This window comes from Alosa alosa, chromosome 10, assembly GCF_017589495.1.
Source record: "Alosa alosa isolate M-15738 ecotype Scorff River chromosome 10, AALO_Geno_1.1, whole genome shotgun sequence".
Classification (NCBI taxonomy): Eukaryota; Metazoa; Chordata; class Actinopteri; order Clupeiformes; family Clupeidae; genus Alosa; species Alosa alosa.
The window spans coordinates 16131457-16153502 of NC_063198.1; the positions used below are offsets into that span (position 1 = coordinate 16131457).

Below are 22046 nucleotides of genomic sequence, written 5' to 3' on the forward strand. Positions count from 1 at the left end.
AACCCTGTTAATATCCGACCCATACCATTCAGCACGTATTCCATCAAGCCAGTAGGGAAAAAAAATACTGTAATGTAGGCTACTTATTTCAGCCACGATATATGGTGCTCGATATGGTGGTCATGAGGAAGATGTCAGAAAACAAACAAAACATCAGTTGTTGTCAGTAATTTAGGCTTTATGTTGCATTAGAATCATTACATCCCAATAAATAATCACTTTAATTGTGGTGTTTTCTGGTTTAACAAGTCTAACAGATTTCCGACATTGTATATTTGTGGTTGTTCTGAGTGTCTGCTCTATTATTATTTTTCCACATAGTGGTTCTTCAGGCAGTCAAATTGCCTACCATCCTCACAGATTTATTTATTTGCTGGGTAGTTGTATTTCAAATAGGCCCAGTGATTAAAAATATGAGAACATACAATTTTCATGTATTTATTTATGTCAAAACAGATAAACAGAGATGATAACAGTTTATATGAGATGATACACAATGGTGAATATTAGAATGTTCTATGACGTATGCAACTAAAATATCTGGGATTACATTCCACAAAATTGGCCGTTACATAGTTGACCCCACTACGTGACAAAGCTTCTTCAGTCAACAGTGCCTTTCAATGCATGTTGAATGTATCTGTCATTCATCAACACAAATCATATCTGCACCATGGAACTCTGTGTAATAATAATCCAAAGTAATCCAAGTGGGGTTTGTTTTAAAAGTTGGCTCACTTTTCTGAAATACTGCTAATTCTTACAGGTGTTTGGCTATGCACTTCCATAAACTACTTAAATTGAAGGCAACACATCTTTTGTGTTTCTACATTTAATGCACAAACAAAACATGATTATAGTTGCTTTTAACAACACAAAAGAACATGCGCTCCAGATAGGCTTTACAAGTTCTGAGTGATGGCAATTAGCAAAAATAAAACAAAACATAACCATTTAACTTGATGGGAATTACAATACAACAAAATAATGTAACAGATTTGCATGCTTGTTTCATCACTGTTTACCCTGAAAGAAGTTGCACCCAAATGCCACTTTACTTTACATTTCTAATGAGTCTTCATAAGGCACGTTTGTCACATAGCCCAATTAATGTAGATATATATTTAGAAAGTTCTAAACCAAATAACCACTGCATACACCACTGAATTGCTTATCAAGCACATCACTCATAAAAAAGTAATGTTGTACAGTACAGTGGTTCTAGAATGTATTAAGCTTTTACAACAAGACATGTATGGTATTTCTACACCTTACATTTTCTCAATTCTCTTATCCTTTGTGCCTAAAGAGAGTGTCTCTAACAGTGTGTGAGTCAGCGTTGTGGTTCACTCTCCCAAACTATAAGTACTGCTCCCCTTTGTCTGGTGGAGAACTTTTAACATTTGGTCTGCAATTTAAAAGAAAAGAACATGTTTAAGTGAGTGTACACTTGAAACAGAAACCCAACAAACTGGACAAATAAAACACAGAAACCCAAAATGAAAGGAAAGTCACATCTAATCTCAGAAGTCATAGTGCTTCATCTGAAGATCACATGACTTGAATCATACAGGCTTACATAAACAGGAAGAGAAAACAAAACACACACTTTTTTTCACCAGTCATGTATACACATGCAGGTAGAATGCCCTGTCATACAGGGTGCTTACACAGATATATATCCTAAAGAAATCATATTTACAGAGGCAGGGTTTCAGTGGGAAAGGTTATTACAGGTGCAGGATAACATTTTCCAACCTTACTTAAATATCACATGCGGAAATAAACAGAAAAAACACATCTCAAGGAGGGAGAGGGAGCACAAATGTTCTATAGCAGAGTGACAAGGCTCCCAGTTTTGAGTGAAGGAAGGAGGAGCAGAGGGGGATGGAAACAGACAGTGGAGCTCGGAACAGTCTTCGAAAAAAGGCTGGGGGGGTTGGTCAGTCGGGAAAACTAGTCTCACTCAACAATTCAGCCCTGAATTAGAGGAGAGGAGAAGATAGAAGAACAGCCAATAAAATAGAAGAGGGGGAGAGACAGAAAGAGAGAAAGAAAGGGAAGGGAGAGAGAGACATGTCACAAGACCTTCTTGATTTCATGTTGTTCCTAGTTAATGTTAGTGTAAAGATGAAGGATAAAGAACTGTGTTGAGAAGTCAAGGTTGTTTAGTGGAGCAAGTGAGTAGAAGCTTCACACGGATGCAGTTAGGTGCACCAGATGACATTTGTGACATTTTGAATAGTTAGATTTTTACTACTACCGCCACTCAAGGATGTTACTGCAGGATGCAGAGAGACAGAATGCCCCTCCCATTTCTGGGCTATACATTGCATGTCCTAACATACTTAAACCACTGTGACTGATGGCTATCAGTTAGGAATTTGTTGCAGTGAGGTATCTCTTGCTACTCCAACTTACTAGTCTATCACAGATATGTCATACAAATGCTGGACATATGCATTCAAAATATGTAATCAGTGAAATATTGCATTGAAATATATCAACATAGAGTACAAGCAGTAACATAGCAAAGTTGACCTTGGCATTGAAAAGTATAAAAAAATTTCAGTGCACAAGTCACGTGAGTGTCATTGGGTTGTAGTAAGGATCTGGGCAATCATACGAGTGAATAGGTACAGACTATGCAGCATTCATGCACTCAATTAGCTTACTGCTGTGCTAATAACTTCTGCTGCTGTGCTTCTTCTTCACAACTGCTGTACAACTTCTATCAGCTTTGGATTTTTCATCGACCTTTTCTTGCAATGCACGTTTGTGTAGAGACGCAACATTCCTCTGTCCATCAAAAATCACTAGTTGGGATTGACACTGGAGTAGAGATTGGCTGACACTAAGATTGACATCTGCTGCGTGTGAACGTGGCCCTCTGAGAAAGTTCATTGACTAGATTTTGCCTGGATGTAATTAAGAGAGAATGCAGAGTCATGTGACATGGTGACTTTCTATACATTTTACAGCTCTGCTCCTGTGAGGTTCCTCAAAAGATGAGGCCTAGCTGTGTGCGGCTTGCGTGCAGCTAGCAGTGCACCCATTCAGAGAAAGTTTAGCAGACTTAGCGGTGTTAGTGCTGTGCGGTGTCAGAAACTGCTGTGCTTTGCTATCCTAAATCATGCTGTCAAGAGATGGCTGATGTAGCTGAATGAGGGGTCACAAATACAAGAATAGCATTACTGCAAACTGAAGCTATGGGTTCCATCTGGCGTTCCCTCACACTGAATTAGAGTTACAAGTTTCCCAATTTTTTTGTTTTGTTTTCTAGTTTTCAGTAATTTTAACCTTTCTTGTACAGTGACATTTCCACACAAATTCACCTAAACTCATCTTTATAAATTACATTCAAAAAGAGGTATTGTCATAACACAAGCAAACCATATTACCCCAGGGACCAAATTTGCTGTTTTTAACGGCTCCTCTGGAATTCTCCTGGTGTCAGCCAAACCTTTATTCCCACACTTGAGATGTGAAACCCCATTTCACAAATCAACATCATTGTAATTTATATCGTCCTCAGAGGGGAATGGCCTCCATCCAATTCCATTTGCAATTTGTGGACAGAGAAAAGCCTCCAGCCTCAGGCCTTACCCTGTTTGGCCATGGCTGGGGAAGAACAAACTCACATATACACGACCCAGGCCTACATGGTGCTGCAGAGACTGGATCTCTGATTACCGTTTTTTTTATCTCTCTCTTTGACCCATTTATCCATCTGACACATAAATGACTGCTCATTTATGTTAGACATAATGTTTTGGTGTGCTATATATCTAAGATTTTTCCTTTTTTAGTTATATAAACCAATAGTATAATTGAATGGATTAATATTCACCTCATTCATAAAATGCATACACTAATAATAAGTAATTTAGATATATTACATAGATTTAAATGTATTCAGCATATCTATGCCTTGAATGCAGAATGTAACAAAAACTCTTTTAGCCAAGATAACCTGGAAATGTATAGTATTCCAGACCAGTTTCACAAAATTACTTGTTTCCCTTCCATTTGTTTGTAATACGTAATAATAAAAACAAAATTGCTCTAAAATAAAAATAGCACACAGTGTGTGTATGTCTGCGCCCCTATGGACCTGTTTGCTCTAACTACTACAGATACACTGTGCAAACCTGGGTGAGGCGAGGATGCAGACACTCCATGTGTTGGAGGATGCGTGTAAAGAGAGAAGTCAGACAGTGGGAACAGGGATATAATCATGGTTAGAGAGGAAGGAGCTCTGTCACAAATGCCCTCTGGTCTCTGTGTTTGTTTGCTGTTTATTTTTTGTTTGTTTGTTTGGTTGATGATGTTTTTTTTTACACGTACTCCCTGGCTGTGGAAGGCTGCGATTGCCGGTAGTACTGCTGCCCCCTCCTGTCTTCGTTGGAACAGGAACAGCAGAGGAAGGATCCACCCAAAATGGTCAGGCTGGCTGCTGCCCACCCCACAAAAAGTGCAGAGCCAAATTCATACCTGCAAACCAGTGTTTGGATGTTAGTCTGAGTAAACAGAGCTCAGTTGAGCTGAAGCTGATGCATGCATGAATTTTAACTGTTCAAATATGTGCCCATACCTGGCATTCACAGGGGTGCTGGGGTCAAAGAAGTGGTAGGAGACTTGCGTAGCATACCAGGACACAGATACAAGTGTACACAATCCTAGGGAACAATAAGTGACATGAATTAATGGGTCATGCTGCTTTTGTTGCAACAAGCAGTTAAGCAGTGACATTTAACCAAGATGACAACAAGCACATTGGTTTGAATTTTAGCTGCAACCACTTTAGAAGCTCATGTCATATCAAGAAACCCTGTTCCTCATGCCAAGATTCTTTCAGGGCTCATTCATATACATTTTTGTTTTCTTGCCCTGTTTTAGTTGTTTACTTGTCATTTTTAGCAGGCATGCCGAGTGCATAAATAATTCAATGCCACTATGTACCTGTATTTCTCAAAATGCCTAGTCTATGAAACAGTGAAAGGAGTGTTTTGAGGGGCATTTTTGGACATTCCCTAATTGTAGTGCATTTATTCCTGTTGTGCTATTCAGCCAAACAAACACACAAGTGAAGGCTTCAAAAGAGTCTTACCGGCCAGCAGGAAGAGAACTCCTCCAGAGACAGCGATGCGGCTCTTGGTCTGCGGGTTGTTATCGCCAACTTTGGTGCACTTCATGCCTACGACGCTGACAATGATGCCAATGAAGCCCATCAACACTGAGATGACCATCAAGGCACGGCACGTCTGGATGTGCACTAAAAAGGGAGGGGGGGTTGTTATCAGATGAGGGAGGAAGAGAAAAGCATGCATCCAGTCAGTTGAGGTGGAGGCTTGGGGTGGATACAGTCAGTGGAAGTGGCAGGCAAGCCAGATAGATCCAGTAGCTGATTTCTGACGAAGCTCCCTGTGATTCTCAAACATCTGCATTTGATTATTTTGTTTGTTGAACTTTGAATGTTGTATGGACCGTAAATCTGTCAGGATATCCGACTAGTTTTCTTCCTCGGTAGCAAAAATGAAGTGGTTAGAACCATCATGGAGAAAAGGGGGTATTGTAAATGGTGTGATTGTATAATAGCCCAACACGAGAGGACGCCAGCAAGGACCAGTGTCTGCCATGATTTTTTTTCTTCTATGAGCAAGAGAGAGAGCGAGCCCTACTATTCTGAATTCCATGAATAACCCACATGCACGTCAGTGCAGCATAATTCCGTAGGAGTGACATTTTTACATGTTTCACACAAGAGATTAGTGTGATTTCTCTCACAAAGCAGGATTGTTTTTGCTTAACTGTCGCCTCTTTCATTAAGAAGTACCACGTATGTTTCGTAGAGTTCAAGCAGCATGGCTGTTAATAATTTTGTGTTTTGTCCAAAAACTCAAATATCACCAACCATGTCACCACTTTTGTGAATATGAGTTCCAAACCAAGACAAAACCAAAGGGCTTTCTAAAAATTAAGTGGAATAACCTGAATTGTTACTTTGTAACTATTCAAAGATTAAAGACGAGGTCATGGTTCTCCACAGCCCCCTCATGGAGTCAAGGCAATCAATCTTGAGACTTGAGAGAACTCAAAGAAAGTGGGGGGATCTGAAGAAAGTTGATTTATGAGCAGAGAAGGCATCTTTTGATCAGGAGTTGTTAGCCATTTCATAAGAAAGGGAGTTTTATGATGAAGAAAATGCTTTTTATTGTACTAGAACTTTCATCCCTTAACTTTCTGGTCTAGCTCTATGAGATGCTCTTTGTGAGACCCACCTCACACCCTGGGTGCTTTGACCATTGTGGCCACCTACGGACCATTGTTGCCACCTACGGGAACCCCACCCACGGGCCTCTGACATATGCCAAGGTTGCCCTGTCAAAGAGCTGGTAGGACAGGATGGCAACATATCTGAAGGGTCTGCTTATGGCTCTGATTTTGACACGTATTGTTTATTGTGAGATGATAAGAGAACATCCTCTCACGTCATATTGCCCCTCTCTCTCTCTCTTTCTCTCTCTCTCTCTCTCTCTCTCTCTCTCTCTCTCTCTCTCTCTCTCTCTCACTCACTCTACACATGCTATCTGTGAATAGTATCTTTTAAGGTCACAGAATTCACTGCCAACATTTAAATAGCTTAGTTACTCCAATAGAAACAGTTCAATTACTAGGCTAGATTGCTGTAAAAATGCTTTCTATTGGCCAAACAATATATTTGAAAGCATTTATCAAGATGCACTTGGACGTGGATTGAAACTAACACTACTTTGAACTGGGTTTCTGTAGAGGAGTAAAGGGTATTTGTATGTTACGACACATTTGGGCCTGGGTTCTCTTTATAGAGAGCTCAGGCCATACTGTATGGGCAGGCCTCAGCACAGCTGGTGCTATCAGACACAGTGGCCTTACTGAGCGACATCCCCTTTGCCCCAGCAGCACAAAGCCTCAGTGGCACCACGCATAATAACAATTATTCAAGAGAGAGACATCAGAGCTCGCAAGCAGCCAGAGAAACAATGCAGGCTTGTAGGAGGGCTCCCTGTATATACATAAGCACAGAACATTGCTGTCACTATCACAGCGGATGACCTCAGTCTGTGCAACGATGGCGCGGGGGTTGGGGGGGGGGAGAGGGGCGAGAGTGAATCAGTCAAATCAGCCTTTGTGGGCCCAGGGTTAGATTCCACCGTGAGTGGTACTCCAGTCTCTCTCTCTCTCTCTCTCTCTCTCTCTCCCCTGTGTGTATTTGTCTCACTCCCTTTCTCTCTCTCTCTTTCTCTCTCTCCCCCTGTGTGTATTTGTCTCTCTCTCTCCCCCTGTGTGTTTGTCTCTCTCTTTCTCTCTCACTCTCTCTCTGTATTTGTCTCACTCCCTCTCTTTCTCCTTTCTCTCTGTATTTCGGTAACTCAGACCCCAGTTGTGTCATACATTTAGCTGAGATATGTAGATGGAACTGCTGTTGCTGTTCCATTTTGAGTGCTCCTCCGAGCAGAGTTGGGACCCAGAACTGTTCCTTCAGCACCACAGCTATGCACGTCCCAAAAAAACATCACTCATTCATCCCCAGCCTCCATGAAGCGGCCTACTGCATTAGACTAGCATAATTTCTTTAGTGTTTTAGGCAAAATATATACTTGGACTTGGACTTGATGTGACTACCAGCTGACACCCAACCTACTTTTCTGTGTAGCAACATTTTGTTAATGAAAACTTGGGGTGTCATTGACTTTTAAAGCACAACGCAATTCATTTAATTCCAACCTGTGGAACCTAAAGCAGAAGTATGGAAGTAACATAAAAATGAGGACAGTTCAAAGGACTTCATATGCTGTCAACAAAGAGTGACAAAGAGAGACAAAGAGGGATTATACTGTGTGGGGGGTAGATGCATTTAGCATACTGAAAATGTCGTTGTCTAAACAGTGGGCTTTTCTTTCTTCAACAAGTGGCATTCACTGGACGATAACAATATGCTGTGTCTGTTGTAGCGATTAACACAATGGGGGAAAAGAATTGTCTTTAAAATGTGACCACACTAATGTTTGCAAATGTGAGTGTAAAACTGCTAATCAATTGCAGGGGATCTTTTGTCTCTGACCACAGATCCATTGGCATAAATGTCATTTAGTTGACCACAAACAAAAACAATTTTCATGGCCCAGTTTGTTCAATTAAATCAGACTCCATTCTATTTCCAAAGACGGGAGGCATCAGACTCACAAGGGCAATCACAGTAAACAATGCCAGATAAACAAGAACAGACAGCAGGAGCTAATTGAATCTATATCACCGCAACTATGACAGTTGACTGTGGCGCTTCATATTTCATAAGTGACTCACAAAAGTCGTTTTCCCCATCTTTGACAGGCTGCCTCAATTAATCTTTCTACCACTTGTGGAGAGAAAGGAGGAGGAATGTAATTAATTCCTGTCAGCTCAAGATTTTTTTACGGCTAGTGTTTACGTCACCTAATGAAACCCATCTGAAAGTGTATGTGTTTACTTTCTCTACTTTTGTACTACTATTCAAATATATGCAGACAAATAATACCAAGCAAAACACACTGAAGTTTGACAAGCCTCCTTCTTCCAAGATGATTTAGTTTCACCTACTCAATTATATAAAAGTAACATGACATAAACACACCAGATAAACATTTCCAATAAGTCTCACAAAGATAGCTGTAATTATTCAAATTATACTTAGATAGTCACAGCATAACAGAAGATGAACATTATCAGATGGAGCAGTGGCTGCTTTGGGCCATTGGTGAAGACTCTGACTACAAGTCTCACTCTAACTCACCATCCAGAGATAGAAGGGAGTCGAAGATCTTGCACTGCACCTGTCCTGTGCTCTGAGATGCACAGGACATCCAGAGGCCCTCGTACAGACCCACTGCCATGATGATGGCGTCTCCCGCGTAGGACGACTGTTTCCATTGGGGTAGCGCCGTGGTCGAGATGATGCCAATCCACCCTCCCAGGGCCAAGAAGTAGCCCAGGAGCTGAAATCCAGAGTTTGCCATTCTAGCTGTCTGTCCTACCTAGCACTTATAGCCTTTTTTCTCACTCTGTCAGGCTGAAGATACCTTTTACTCACCCTTCAAATATTTCTCTTTTCTTTCTTCCAAAGACACCTGATATTGTCCACCAAAGCTCTTCTCAGGTTCAGTCAATTACTCTGTCAAGAACTCTTTGTTTTGTCTAGTTGCACTAAAGGCAACAGACGTCCAGGTGACACACTGAGCCTGTCTCTGCTCCCAAGGTCAACAAGCGAACAGTGGCTGGTTCCCTTAAGCTTTCACTCTTCACAAGAAGCCAGTTCCTCTCAGTGTTGCTCGTCGCCACGACAGTCCCTGTCATTTGGAGGAGTCCGCAATCATCCCCAGGACCTGTCACTAGCAGGAGGACCACCTTGACCTCTACAGTCTAGAGAGGATGGGTTGAGATGGGGGTGGCCGTTAGCGCAGGTTTCCCTGTTGCCCAGAGGTTGCTGAGGAGAAGTGGTTGTGGGTGGCCTCGATTGCCGTCAGGCACTGGCTCTGGGCTGAGCTCCAGTCTGCATAGCTCTCCTCCTCACACTCCAGTAGGTCTGGGCTGAGCTCGGGGGGCTGTACAATGACAGAGAGAGAGGGGGTTAAGGAGAGAAAAAAACTTTGCAGACAAAAAAGCCTTGACAAGCTTCATGCACAAAACAAGGGAAGGAGGGGGACGTTTTACGATTGGTTCTTCCAGCTGCAAAGCTACGCCCCTTGAAAGGAGTCAGAGGGGCTTTGGAGGGACAAATTAAAGTGTGGTGCTCAACCCCTCTAATGTTAGATACTCTGAGACACAACATTTACATTCTCTAATTTGTTGATGAAAAAGTATAAGAACAAGATCAAGATTATATCTGTGTTGTGCTTTTTTGGGTAAACATGAAGACGTCCATTGCTTGGATTCTTCTATTCCCCCTCCACTCGGTGGGCAGATGCTTCAAGGTTGACCCAATCTGAGGGGAAGGCTTGTCCCCAGAATCTTCACAAACAGACATAAATCAGCCAGTAAACTGCAGTTGGCTGAAAGGAGGTGTCGCAGCCAAACAAAAACTCCTGCTCCTACTGGAAATTTAAGGGCTGGCCTATCAAAGGTCTAGAGATCACCATGGGAACCTGCACAATGGAATCCTTGAGACAGCTCGTGGGGATGGTAAGGGGGGAGAGAGAAAGAAACTCACTCACGACAGAAAGGTGTTGCTCTTGGAGTAAGTCACAGGGATGCAGAAGTCTCTCTCTTCAGCTGTACACAAAGTACACATCTATAAAACTTTTTCACCAATAAAAATTTGGAAGGCTGTTTTGGAGATTGTACCACTTTGGTTAGTCTTTTTTAGTTTTGTTTTTGGGTTCGCTTGCTATCTTTAATGTCTGGTCGAGACAGTGTTTTCAATTTATACACTGTTGATCTTCAAAATCAAAAACAGGGTTCACCACTGTCAGGGCTTAAATTTAACATTCAGACTGTGTGATGTCTTCGAGAGACCTGTAATCATAGCTTAGGGCAAAACTTCTCCAAAACAAGTGATTAAGGGGTTTCATCTCAGAGAAGAGGCCCATGTTTTCAAAGAGGTTCCTCTGGTGCGTTATGGATTAGACCCCATAAGCCACGCGTCCACAATGGCAACAGGTCACACACCTCTGGCCCATGTTCGGATAGGGATTCATTATCTAGATAACTGTCTCTTTTTCGTAATTATTTTCACAGAAATGCGCAAGGCCTCCACCCAACCGCCTCCACCCCTCTTCTCCGTCAGCTCCAGCACCTTTGGTCAGGCTGTTTACATCTGAGTGGAGCCCAGTGAACTGTGCTGCTTGGACTGGGCCCTTTTGCAAACACCACTCTGCCCCCCATCTCCCTGCCATGGATTAAAATACCACGCGGCCATGCCTGACTGTGTACCGCACAAAGCCTTCTGTGCTCAGGCAGACCCAGCCAATGCACATGGGGGTGGTCCAGCTCTCTCTTCCAATAATGTAGAAAAAGGTGCGCACATCTAAATGTTAAAAAAAGTAGGTGCTGGACTCAAAAAGTGACAATAAAAATTACAAAAAAGTCCGCACACTAGAGCTCCATTAATTTTTTTCTTTTTATTCACCACATGTGACGTTTCGGGACACACGGCCCTTCCTCAGACTGAGCTCTAGTGTGCGGACTTTTTTGTAATTTTTACCAGCTCTCTCTTCCTTCATGGACTCTCTCTCCCTCCGTTCTCTCTGTACTCAGTTCCATTTTTATTGTATCTGTATGCCATGACGCATTGATGTCAAACATTTTTTGAAGGCAGGAGTGAAGCATCCAACCCTTTATTTGAAGAGTTTCATTCCAAAATACCATGTCCTCCATTTTAATGAATTTTCCTAAATCTTGTATTTTAATTTAGTTTTTCAGGTAATACATGTGGGACTGAACATGATTTATGAATATTCTTTAAAATTTGAGGTGAGTTGCTTTCAGTCTTTTACCTCTCCTTCTACCTCTTCATCCACCCCTCCTCAATTTCCCTTCATCATTGCTTCCCACCTTTTTAAGCAATTCTAGCCAATGGCAGAGCTGTGGTAATGTGACGTGTGGTGGGCTTGACAATCAGTTGGCCCAGGTTCAAGTCCTGAACCCACCATTGCAAGTCTGTGTCGCTTTGGGATAAAAGCATCCTGACTACCAGTCGACTTTAAATCGTTCTTGCTTTGCCCCTGCACCATCTTCAACCTACACATTTGCTGTTATCTCCTCTCACGCCTGCGTCTTGCCATATTATTCGTGAAACCATTCAGTTACATTTTAGTCATTTTTATAGTGACAATTGACATCTCAGGGAACTGCATTCCAAGAGCCCAAAGTCTGAACCCTCTAAAAGCAAGCATGAAGCATCATCATTATGATAATGAGCAAACATCTGTGGTCGTCAGAGCTCTCATCTTAGAACACATTGTCTGTCCTCTCCATGTGCAGAAATCACCACTCATTTCCTGTGTAATCCCTATGCCTACCATGACCAAGATCTGCAATCATTTTGTGGGTGTGAAACACAACAGCAGCAACACACAGGACATGTCAATGGGGATGGAGCCAGCCCCTCCCCTCACAGGGATTCAGAGGTTCAGGAGTTTGCTCTGTGCAGCTGAGCATTGTAAGCGGGCAGCAGGGGCCATCTGGGCAAGTTCAACATCGGCTAATTAGTCCTCAGACATCCAGGGCTTTTTCCCCTCCTTTTGAACACAGGAGACTTCATTCGAGCGGGACAAAATAACATACAGCAAAGATGAAAGGGAGGAGTGCAGCCGGTTAGGTGGCTGCATTTACTTAGGGTCACTAAAGTGTGAATTTTGAAATTTTGGGTTGACTTTTCCTCTAGGTGAAAAATAAAACACATTTGGTCTATTGTATAACTATGATCACTGTGGTTGCATTAAGTGAGACTTAAATCACCGTAACAGCGAATATGTAACAGGGGTGTGTTTTGATGTACTAAAGGATACAAATGTTAGCCTAAAGATGATCACCTTATTTGGGAAGGCACTTTTGCACTTGCCATTTCGCATGAGTACAGAGGGAGATCATGAGATGCCTCACATGCCCAAACCCACTAAACAGGAAACTAGTTAATGAGGTGATGAAGTAAGCAAATCATGGCATGATCAGATTGTCACGGGTTGTCTGTAAGTCTGCAGTACAATAATGATGTCTGAACACCAATGTGCTACTGGCTGTTATGTAACTGTAGTGAACAGTATTTGAGCGTGTGATGCACTGGCTCTGGCTCTGGAACTGTAAAAAAATTAAATAGTTTACATCTTTTGAAACAAATGGACAACTGACCAGACGTTTTAAAGAAACCACCGTATTGTACGATTTTTCACACATTTTCTCTTAATCAAATGATGACCCATTTACTAATGGTCTATTCATGTTCTGCTGGCTGTAATCTAACTTTACATAAGGTTTTCAGATTCTTTATATTAGGTTTTATGCTGTCTTGATGTGAAAAAAACTCAATTCAATGCAATTCACCTTTTTGGATTCAAACAGATAGCCATGAACTTTGGGCATTGTGCAAATCTGAAGTGGGCTTTTCAGTTTCAGTTTTCAGCCTTGTCCTCTGTTGACAAAAGGGCTTCTCAAATAGTTTGGGATACTAATTGAGTCATTTTGTGCATTTTATTTTGTTACTTTTATTTTGTCTAAGCAACTATTGCCTTACTGTGCATGTCTCAACTAATACTGCATTAAGAGTAAAATGCATTTTCTATGGGAAGCCCAGATGATAGTTCCAACCAAAGATTATAGAGTGCTACGCGTTCCGCTCTAAGATCTTTAGTTCCAACAGTCACACTTTGGGATGATCATCACGTAAGAATCTGCCTTCTTTCATCTATCATAGGTTCCTCCAATGTGACCTGATGACCCCTGAACCTAATATGTGATTGATTGGCTGCCTTAATCTTGTGCGTTGTGTCCATGTCCCTTACTCCCACTGATGAGCATTGAGTATGTCAGTTTACCACTTTTTGGAAGATGGGGGGCTGGGTTCCACCAGCTTTTCCACTCTTTCCCTCAACTCTTTCCATAGCTAAGCTGAGCTTAACAGTCAGCTGACTTGATCAAAGAAACAAAGTCATATCCTATCTAACAAGACTGGAGTGTTCCCAATGCATGGCGCGGACCTCCCAGAGGCCCGAGTCCGATGTACGTGCCCCGACATGGGAAAGGACCGACTTTTGTTCCCAGAGTCCTGTGTGTGCCCATTAAAAAGTTTCTCTAATTGCTTACCCACCCACTCTCCCACTCCCACAGACAATCCCTCCCTCCATTGCCATTGTAATGACAGAGTGCATACTGGCCAATTCTTCATAGTGGGACAGTGGAATCTTTTTTTTTTCACCCTGTACTACTTTTGCCTGGAGTGTGTACCTTGCGTCCATTTCATTGAATGACAGAGAGCACTCAACGGTAGCGGCCGCTAATGAGACTAAGAGGTGAATGGGGGGGGGCTCCTTATTCTGTGTTGTACAGTGCACTTGTCACAGGCCGGATGGGGCGCCCCTCAGAGCCCCTCTCTCCCCCTAAGAGCAAACGCTGGACTTTTAATAGTGCTCCCTGGTAAAGAGCTGCCACCTGGCAGTGGAAAAATAAGGGGTGGTGGGGCATTTGATGGAGATAACCCCAGCTGGAGAAGGCCATGTCCTGAGGCAGCACAGCTGAGCTGGACACCGAGGAGATTAGGAGGGGAATGTGTCCGGTTAATCCACCGTTATGCTGTGGCCCTTGTCCAGTCGCTGCACCAAAGAGAGTGCAGGGCCATTCTTCTGGCTCCCGAAAGCAAACACCGATCAGGGCCGGAGGTTTAATGTGCCATTCTAATTTCAGTGTACACCACGGCGGCCTTTCAAGTCCAAGAATCATGCCTTTGTATGCTTGCTCTCTCAAGCATGCCCTTTAGCATCTACTGGACAAGATTTCATAAGAGACAGTAGATGCAAATCTATTTCAAATGATAATCATGATGCTTTTTTGCAGGAGCACATTTCCATTCACTGAGCCTCAGGGTCACACTGCCAGGCAGTTTTAGAGAAAGGTCTGGTCAACGGGCGCCCTTTAGTTGGGGAGGTGGAAGAATGAGGAGCAGAGCAGTTTCCTGTCTTTCCATATATATTGGTTGTTACTCATCCAGTTTGAGATAAAAGATGGGAAGTGTTAACATGTTGTATGTAACAGTTGTGAATAATAGCATGAGCATGATAATAATCGAGGGGGAATCCAGTGAAAAATGTGGATGTCTCGCACTGACTCAGGCCCTCTTTTTCCAGCTGTTGCTCAGCTCAGTGGCAACGGTCCAGTTTGCTGCCCTGTCATCGCCATAGCAACGCTTAATGACATCTTTATTTGACAGACCCCTCCGACAATGAGGTTCGCAGAAATGTTTTCTCCAGGGCCCACTTAGCACTCAGATTTTTCACATTAAATGGGAATCTGCCTGGAGATGCAAATGTGGTCAGTTCCAGAGAAAGTCCTGAATCTAAATCAAGCTGCGTAGCAACACTTACTGCTGTCTTCATTATGGATGAGGCGCATACTGTTGGCAACAAAAGGGATAAACAAACAAACACTGAGCTCTTACACATTAAATAAAATAACTGTACTGATAAGATGCTCTAAAGTGACAGTTTGATGTGCAACTGTGCCACATATATTGTTTATAATCAAGTTAGTTATACATATGAATATTTCTCATATTTATAACTTCATACAGTTATTGTCGTTGCAAACAATGACATTTTTGTCAGCTATTTGACAACCAACTATAATCAAACATAGTCATCTATCAAACTTCATTTGGAAAACTGAAAATAAAAATAAATCGGTGTCCCATCCATCAATGTACAGGAAAATCATGACCATTGAATTGACCATCAATTCAAGGAGACACAATACAGTGGCATGACATGACATAACCAAAGGTCAACTAAGCTCCTCAAAACCAGTGCCCCTTTTCTCACACTCCCAGGGGACCTTTCCCTAGTTGTTGGGGGTGAGGAACCTGACCAGGCCTCTTCCTGCCCCTCTATCGCCCAGCCTCCAGCACTGTCTTTCCAGCCCCCCGCTCTGGCTCGGAGCCTTCCCCAGCCCGGCACGAGAGTGATCCCAGTCTTAAGGGGGAATAAGGAAACAGTTCATTGCCGTACCCGCTGAAGTCATCGTCCAGGCATCCATCAAAAAACCCTTACAATGCCGTCCATTGTTGCCATTGACACAAGATTTGTTTTAGACTTGAGGTTATACATTGCCACTGCTCACCAGACCTATGATGCTCTCTTTGCTAGGCTTAAAATCGGCTGATAACATAGACATAGTTAATCATTCCCACAAGAAATGTTTCAATATTTTCAGTAACAAAATAATTACAAAAGTAACAAAATAATTTTTGGAAGTATTAGATGGTTGCAGCAATATGGCTCCAGTTAATTCCTGGGCATAACTGGGTTTCTGTGCTGCTTGATTCTGTTATAACAGTTATAACGGTGCAAACATTGTTCTCAGCCTAAGAGACTGACTCTGGCATCATGGAAACTTCAGCAAAGTCGATGTCAGGTCTATTTAGCCTGCTGTTTTATTTTCCTGGCCACCTTTTCAAGTCAAAGAGTTGGAATTCATTTCGTCAGGCCGCGTCCTGCTGTGTCCAGGCTAATCCTACCCCAGGAGAGACATGCCGAGTCTGTCTCCTGGGTAACCACTAATGGCTACTACAACCTCTACACTTTCATCTATAACCTATTTAAAAAAACAGGAAGAATGCTCCTTTATTTCGCCTCTGTAACACAAAAATCCAACAAAAGATTTGAGACGTTTTTCTTTTCCCTTGGTTGATGACTCAACAGGTGCTCTTGTGTGTTTGAGTTGCACAGTAAGCAAATGTCTTCCAGTTTTTATGAACTAATACCATCTGAATGGCAAAGCACAGGGAAATTAACAGCTCTTCAGTTACAGTTCTCTTCCAGCAGCGTCATTGTTCATTTGTCATATGACTATACCATCATCCCTGAATATCATACAGGTAACGGTCATTGTACTGACCTGTACTTGTCACACCTGTGCATTATCTATTTGGCTCTTTTGAATTGATGCCAAGCATGAGAGCCACGATTTTTGAGTCCAAATGAGTCACTCCACTTGCATGTCTTCAATGAACCCATGCTATTATACCTTGGCCAATTAAAGTTGTCATTTTCAATACTGACAATAATGTCCCATTTCATTTTTTTTTCTTTTAAATTATTTTCACGAACACAGAGGACACGTGGATACAAGATAAACTTGTCAAGGCTTTTGTATTGCAACTGTGTGGAGAGGCATTGCTCCGGACTGCACTGTACTGAATGCATGGCTCAGTACACAAACTTTTTTTTCACTCTTTCTCCCTCTTGGAGAACAATAAACAGACACATACAGCACACTCTCTGAAGGGACAATGTTTTCTGTGTTCCCCCTCTTTGCCACACAATTCAATTCAACCAAAGACCCGTGACGCAAAGCCTGCACACCAAGGAAGTTCTAACCTAAATGTAACAAAAAGTCACTTTTAATTGAGGGTTTACAAAAAGATTAAAATAATTTCGGTAATTTTTGCATACACAATGTTTTTATTATGGTTTGACTTGGTATACATGGGAGAGAAAAGAACCTGACCATAAAACATGCTTTGTTTGACCCTTGGGCACTCTCATCTCATTGTAACAGTGGCCATGCCGCACCCAACAGAATTGTGCCTTCAAAGTGATGTCAGGACAGTCCCTTGATCAGTACAAACTACTTTGACCTTACATCAAAGCAGGATGAAGTTTTTCCCCTCTTTTACATATCATCAAAGTAAAACTACCAATTGAATCCAATAGTCTTTTTGCAAAATGTATGGCCTTGTGCATGACATATACATGCATTTGCTAGCGATTATATTATTGAAAAACTATCACTGAAAGTTAAGATTGAATCTTTGTGTTTTACGATAGTAATGTCAACAACTTGTCAACTTCACAGCAATTTTCCATCTACTATTCTTCAAGTGTACATTTTCATCTGGGTACTCATATCCTTGGTGTTTTAGCAACTAGCTCACCCAGCTTTTCTACAGAGAAGCAGTATGGATCTCTCGCTATTCTCACTATAGAAATAAAAATTCCACATTACTTGTAGTATAGTATGTTGAGTGTGAATACTGATACAGACATTCCCACATGGAAGACATTTTCATGCCAAAGCAGGTCTAATTTGAAAATCCAACTATCTGGTTGACAGATGTGGCCCTTTTAGATGGTATTAACAACTGGATTATCTTTCTTATCTTTCTATCCTTATCTGTCTTAGAATCTGAATAGAAGATAGACTGATGTTTTGAGTCATTTGACGGCATCTGACTACAATTATGTGGCTGTAATGGTTGCCTATCCGAGCAGTTGCACTGTCCCAGGCCGTCCCTGACATTCTGCTCGTGGCTGTGTCCACCCACGTGTGGAGAAGTGGGACACAGGCACAGAGAGGGACTGTTTTCAGTGCCGTCAGAGATGGAGGGATTCAGCTTCATACCCAATGCAGATGCTCTACTTCCCAATGCAAATATACCTCAGCAATTCAGCGTACTTCATCTGCATTATGGACATGTGAACACTAATGTATTCAACAATGGTTTTCCATTGTATCTGCATTATTTCTCAACACTGATGTCATAGTCATTTATGTAAAATGTCTCAGAAATGTTAACACAATATAAGTTGATTTTTATCTTTTTTTTTTCTTTTAAACTATTAAATATATAAAATTGTTTCCACAGTAGTTATGGATATGGTTATGGTTATGAATACACTGTTGTCCAAAGTGACATACAAATATAATACTTAAATTTAACAGGGAAAACATTTAAATGTTGGTCAGACTATAATAAGGAGAATAGCAATAATAAACAATGTCAATTCAATCAATAGCCTAATGAAATAAACAATGAAAATGAGGGAAAAAAGCAATAATAAACAATAATGTCCATTCAATCAAAAATATAAAAACAAAAACATGGTAAGACTACATTAAGGAGAATGTCAATAATAAATAACAATGTCAAATTAATAAACAGCCTAAACCATAACGCATAAAAAGTGCTTAATGAACTAAGTGCATGTTGAACAAATATGCCTTTACACCCCTCTTCAAAGACCCAAAACTATCACAGGAATGAAAAGCACTGGGCCACTCATTCCACCAACATGGAACCACTGAGGAAAAGAGTCTTGAATTTGACCTAACATTTATGACTGGTCGACGCAACAGACGCTCATCAGAAGACCGCAGTGGGCGGTTGGGGATGTATAAGTATAGTATAAGTATTTATACTCTTTCGATCCCGTGAGGGAAATTTAGTTTCTGCATTTATCCCAATCCGTGAATTAGTGAAACACACTCGGCACACAGTGAGGTGAAGCACACACTAATCCCGGCGCAGTGAGCTGCCTGCAACAACAGCGGCGCTCGGGGAGCAGTGAGGGGGTTAGGTGCCTTGCTCAAGGGCACTTCAGCCGTGCCTACTGGCCGGGGTTACACCAGTAGGCCATGGCTGCCCCACAATGTACATGTACATCTACATGTACATGTACATCGGGATCACTGAAATAAAATAACAAGGAGCAGATCCAGTCAGTGTCCTATAGGCCAAAGTGAGATATTTAAATTTAATTCTGGCTACTATAGGGAGCAAATGGAGAGTGTGTCCTCTTTGGCTGATTAAAGACCAGGTGTGCTCCAGCATTCTGAATCAGCTGTAATGATCTTACTACACAAGCAGTTCCATTGAGAGGGTGAATAGAAATCTTCATCCAAATATAATTCTCATCAAAATTTGTTTCAAGTATACAGCAAATGTAAATGTTGACATCAACATTTGTAAATGTAATGTAACTTCATCAAAGTTTGTTTTGCTTATATTTGTTAAATGTAGATGGAATGTAATCAACAATCATGTCAATCAGATCTCTTTACCATTGTTGCAAGCCTGCATTCTGGACTCTGAACATGTTCATTGCTCCTTCAGAGTAACTTTTAGATACTCAACATATTTTTAGACCCTTGGTTCTCTTTGTGTGGCCCCATTTATTCACTACCTGTTCAGGCAGTTTACTTTTCCTTCCTTTCTTTAAGCCAAGATTTAGTGTGTTCCATGTTGTTAGTGTGAGCATTATATCTGTTTTCAGTACAGGAAGATTGTAGCCTGCTATCACCAGACCCATTCACCTCATTTAACTTTGTGTGGGAAAAGAATGAGCTGAGAAACAAGCAGGCGGGGCCAGGTTGGGAAGCTTGTCCTGTGACCACAGACCTGTATATTTTTGGATCTCTAGGTATGCCAACCCATTTTCTAGGGCTTTTACTGAGCAGGGACCAGTTTAGTTTCTGCATTTTAGTTAGGCAGTGTGGTGGTTATTGTATAGACCCTTTCAAGAGAGTTCCATTATCAGCATCATAGTTGGCCCCACAAGACTTCCTTTTTAACATTCCATATGTTATCTTAATGCAGAGGAAGTAGATTGGGGCCCAAATAGAATGTTAAAGCATTGTTTTTGTTTTTATTGTTGAAAGGGTCCATAACTCAGGGATAGACCTGGATGATTTCCATGACAGACATTCAAGGCACTTGGATACCAACAGCCTCTTAAAATACTATCTATACTACATATCTGAGCCACTGGGCAATGTAGAGCTTGCCCAAAGATGCTACTGTAGGTGGCTGTAAATCCTGTGGCAAGTTCATTGGTCTTAAAGAAATGCTGACTTTGACGAATCCAATAACCTTTACCCAATTATACCGAATTGTCATCAATGTACAAGGTTCACTTTGGCTCAAATTATCAGGCTTTACATCAGCCAAACTTCTGTATAAATCCAGTATTGTTTACTGAAGAGTAATTACAATACCTTAATGGACTGCAGGTTGTGCAGTATTAAACTTAAGTGGTGTGCTATCAAAGGAACCACTGGCTACATTTGTATTTAATCATTTAGTTTTCTGTGTTGCTAGCACCACCAATAGATGGCAGTGGTTATCTAAGACAAAGAACAGTGGATTTATCAAGGCTGCTCACTAGTCATGACAAAATAAGTGGAAGAGAAGGACCACACAATGGCTGGCTGGTGTATGGAATAGTCTTGAGCAAACACTGATGGCTATGATCACTTATGAATGTGTCCAAGTTAGCCAGTGCTTCACAGATTGGCCCATAAAGTAATGTTGGTAATGTGACAGGTAGCAGCTTAAAAACGATGCTAATTCAGAGCTGTCACGGGACAGAGCATCATGGTGGGTGACCATTTGCATAACTATTTGTGTATTTTATCTTAGTGCAGGTATATGTGTGTATACACACAGACCTAAGACCTGGTAGGATAGTGGGGCACCTATTCAACATGAGCCTGGAAATGGGGAAAGTGCCGCGGCTCTGGAAGACATCATGTGTGGTTCCAGTGCCAAAAATCCCACATCCCAAAGAACTAAACCACTACAGACCAGTTGTGCTGACATCTTACCTTATGAAGACCTTTGAGAGGCTGGTTCTTGCCCAGCTCCACCCCATGGTGAGAGCAACTTTAGACCCACTGCAGTTTGCTTACCAGCCTGGCACTGGGGTCGAGGATGTTCTCATCTTCCTCCTGCACCGATCTTTTTCTCACCTGGACAAGCCTGGGAACACTGTGAGAATCATGTTTTTTTATTTCTCCTGTGCTTTCAATACCATAAGGCCTACACTCCTGGGGGAAAAGCTAGAGAACATGAGGGTGGACCAGCACCTGACACACTGGATTTTGGACTAGCTCACAGGGAGACCACAATATGTGAGGACAAAGGACTGTGTGTCAAACATCAGTGTCTCCAGTACCGAAGCGACTCAGATCTTTTGGGGTTCAAGGGGCGCTTTTGAAAACATTTTACAACTCAGTGGTGGCATCAGCCATTTTGTATGCGGTAGTATGTTGGGGGAGCAGCATCTCAGCTGCCGACAGGATGAAACTGAACAAACTCATTAAGAGGGCTAGTGCTGTTTTGGGATGCAAGCTTGACCCAATAGAGATAGTGGGAGAGAGCAGGATGGTGGCTTCGCTGATATCTATGGAACTAGGATAATTGTCTGTTGCTGTGATAAATGGCTGTACACAGTGGTTGTGCTTTTCCCACCATTTCTCCTTTGGGAGACAATTGAAGGATTATCTTATCTTACCCTATCTTATACATGATTTTAAGTGTGCAGTTCATACTGTGAGGCTTGAGTAGAAACATCTGGTCATCCTCCGATAAGACAGACCAAACAACATTTGGGAATTGGTATTAAATAGAATCTCAGTTTATACATCCAATTAAGATCAAATCTTCTGAAAACCACTGAGATTCTACCATAGGAAGTGTATGTGTATGTGAGACAAGTGATGATTCCACATGTACACCACATCTTTGCTCTCAGACTACTGCCATC

At 41.8% G+C, this 22046-nt stretch overlaps 1 protein-coding gene across 2 annotated transcripts; it reads right to left on the bottom strand.

Moving 5' to 3' along the window:
• Nucleotides 1–424: 424 nt before the first annotated feature.
• On the bottom strand, nt 425–9637 carry cldn19 (claudin 19). Of its 2 annotated transcripts, none has more exons than XM_048255587.1 (5): nt 8813–9637; nt 5111–5275; nt 4595–4679; nt 4348–4494; nt 425–1408 (listed from the first exon to the last, which is right to left on the bottom strand). In XM_048255587.1, the coding sequence occupies exons 1-5, from the start codon at nt 9033–9035 to the stop codon at nt 1360–1362; spliced, it is 669 nt and encodes a 222-aa protein (XP_048111544.1). In that variant the 5' UTR covers nt 9036–9637; the 3' UTR covers nt 425–1359. The 2 variants fall into 2 exon arrangements, with proteins under 2 accessions (XP_048111544.1, XP_048111545.1); XM_048255588.1 differs by having other exon boundaries at nt 425–1980.
• Between the last annotated feature and the right edge of the window lie 12409 nt (nt 9638–22046).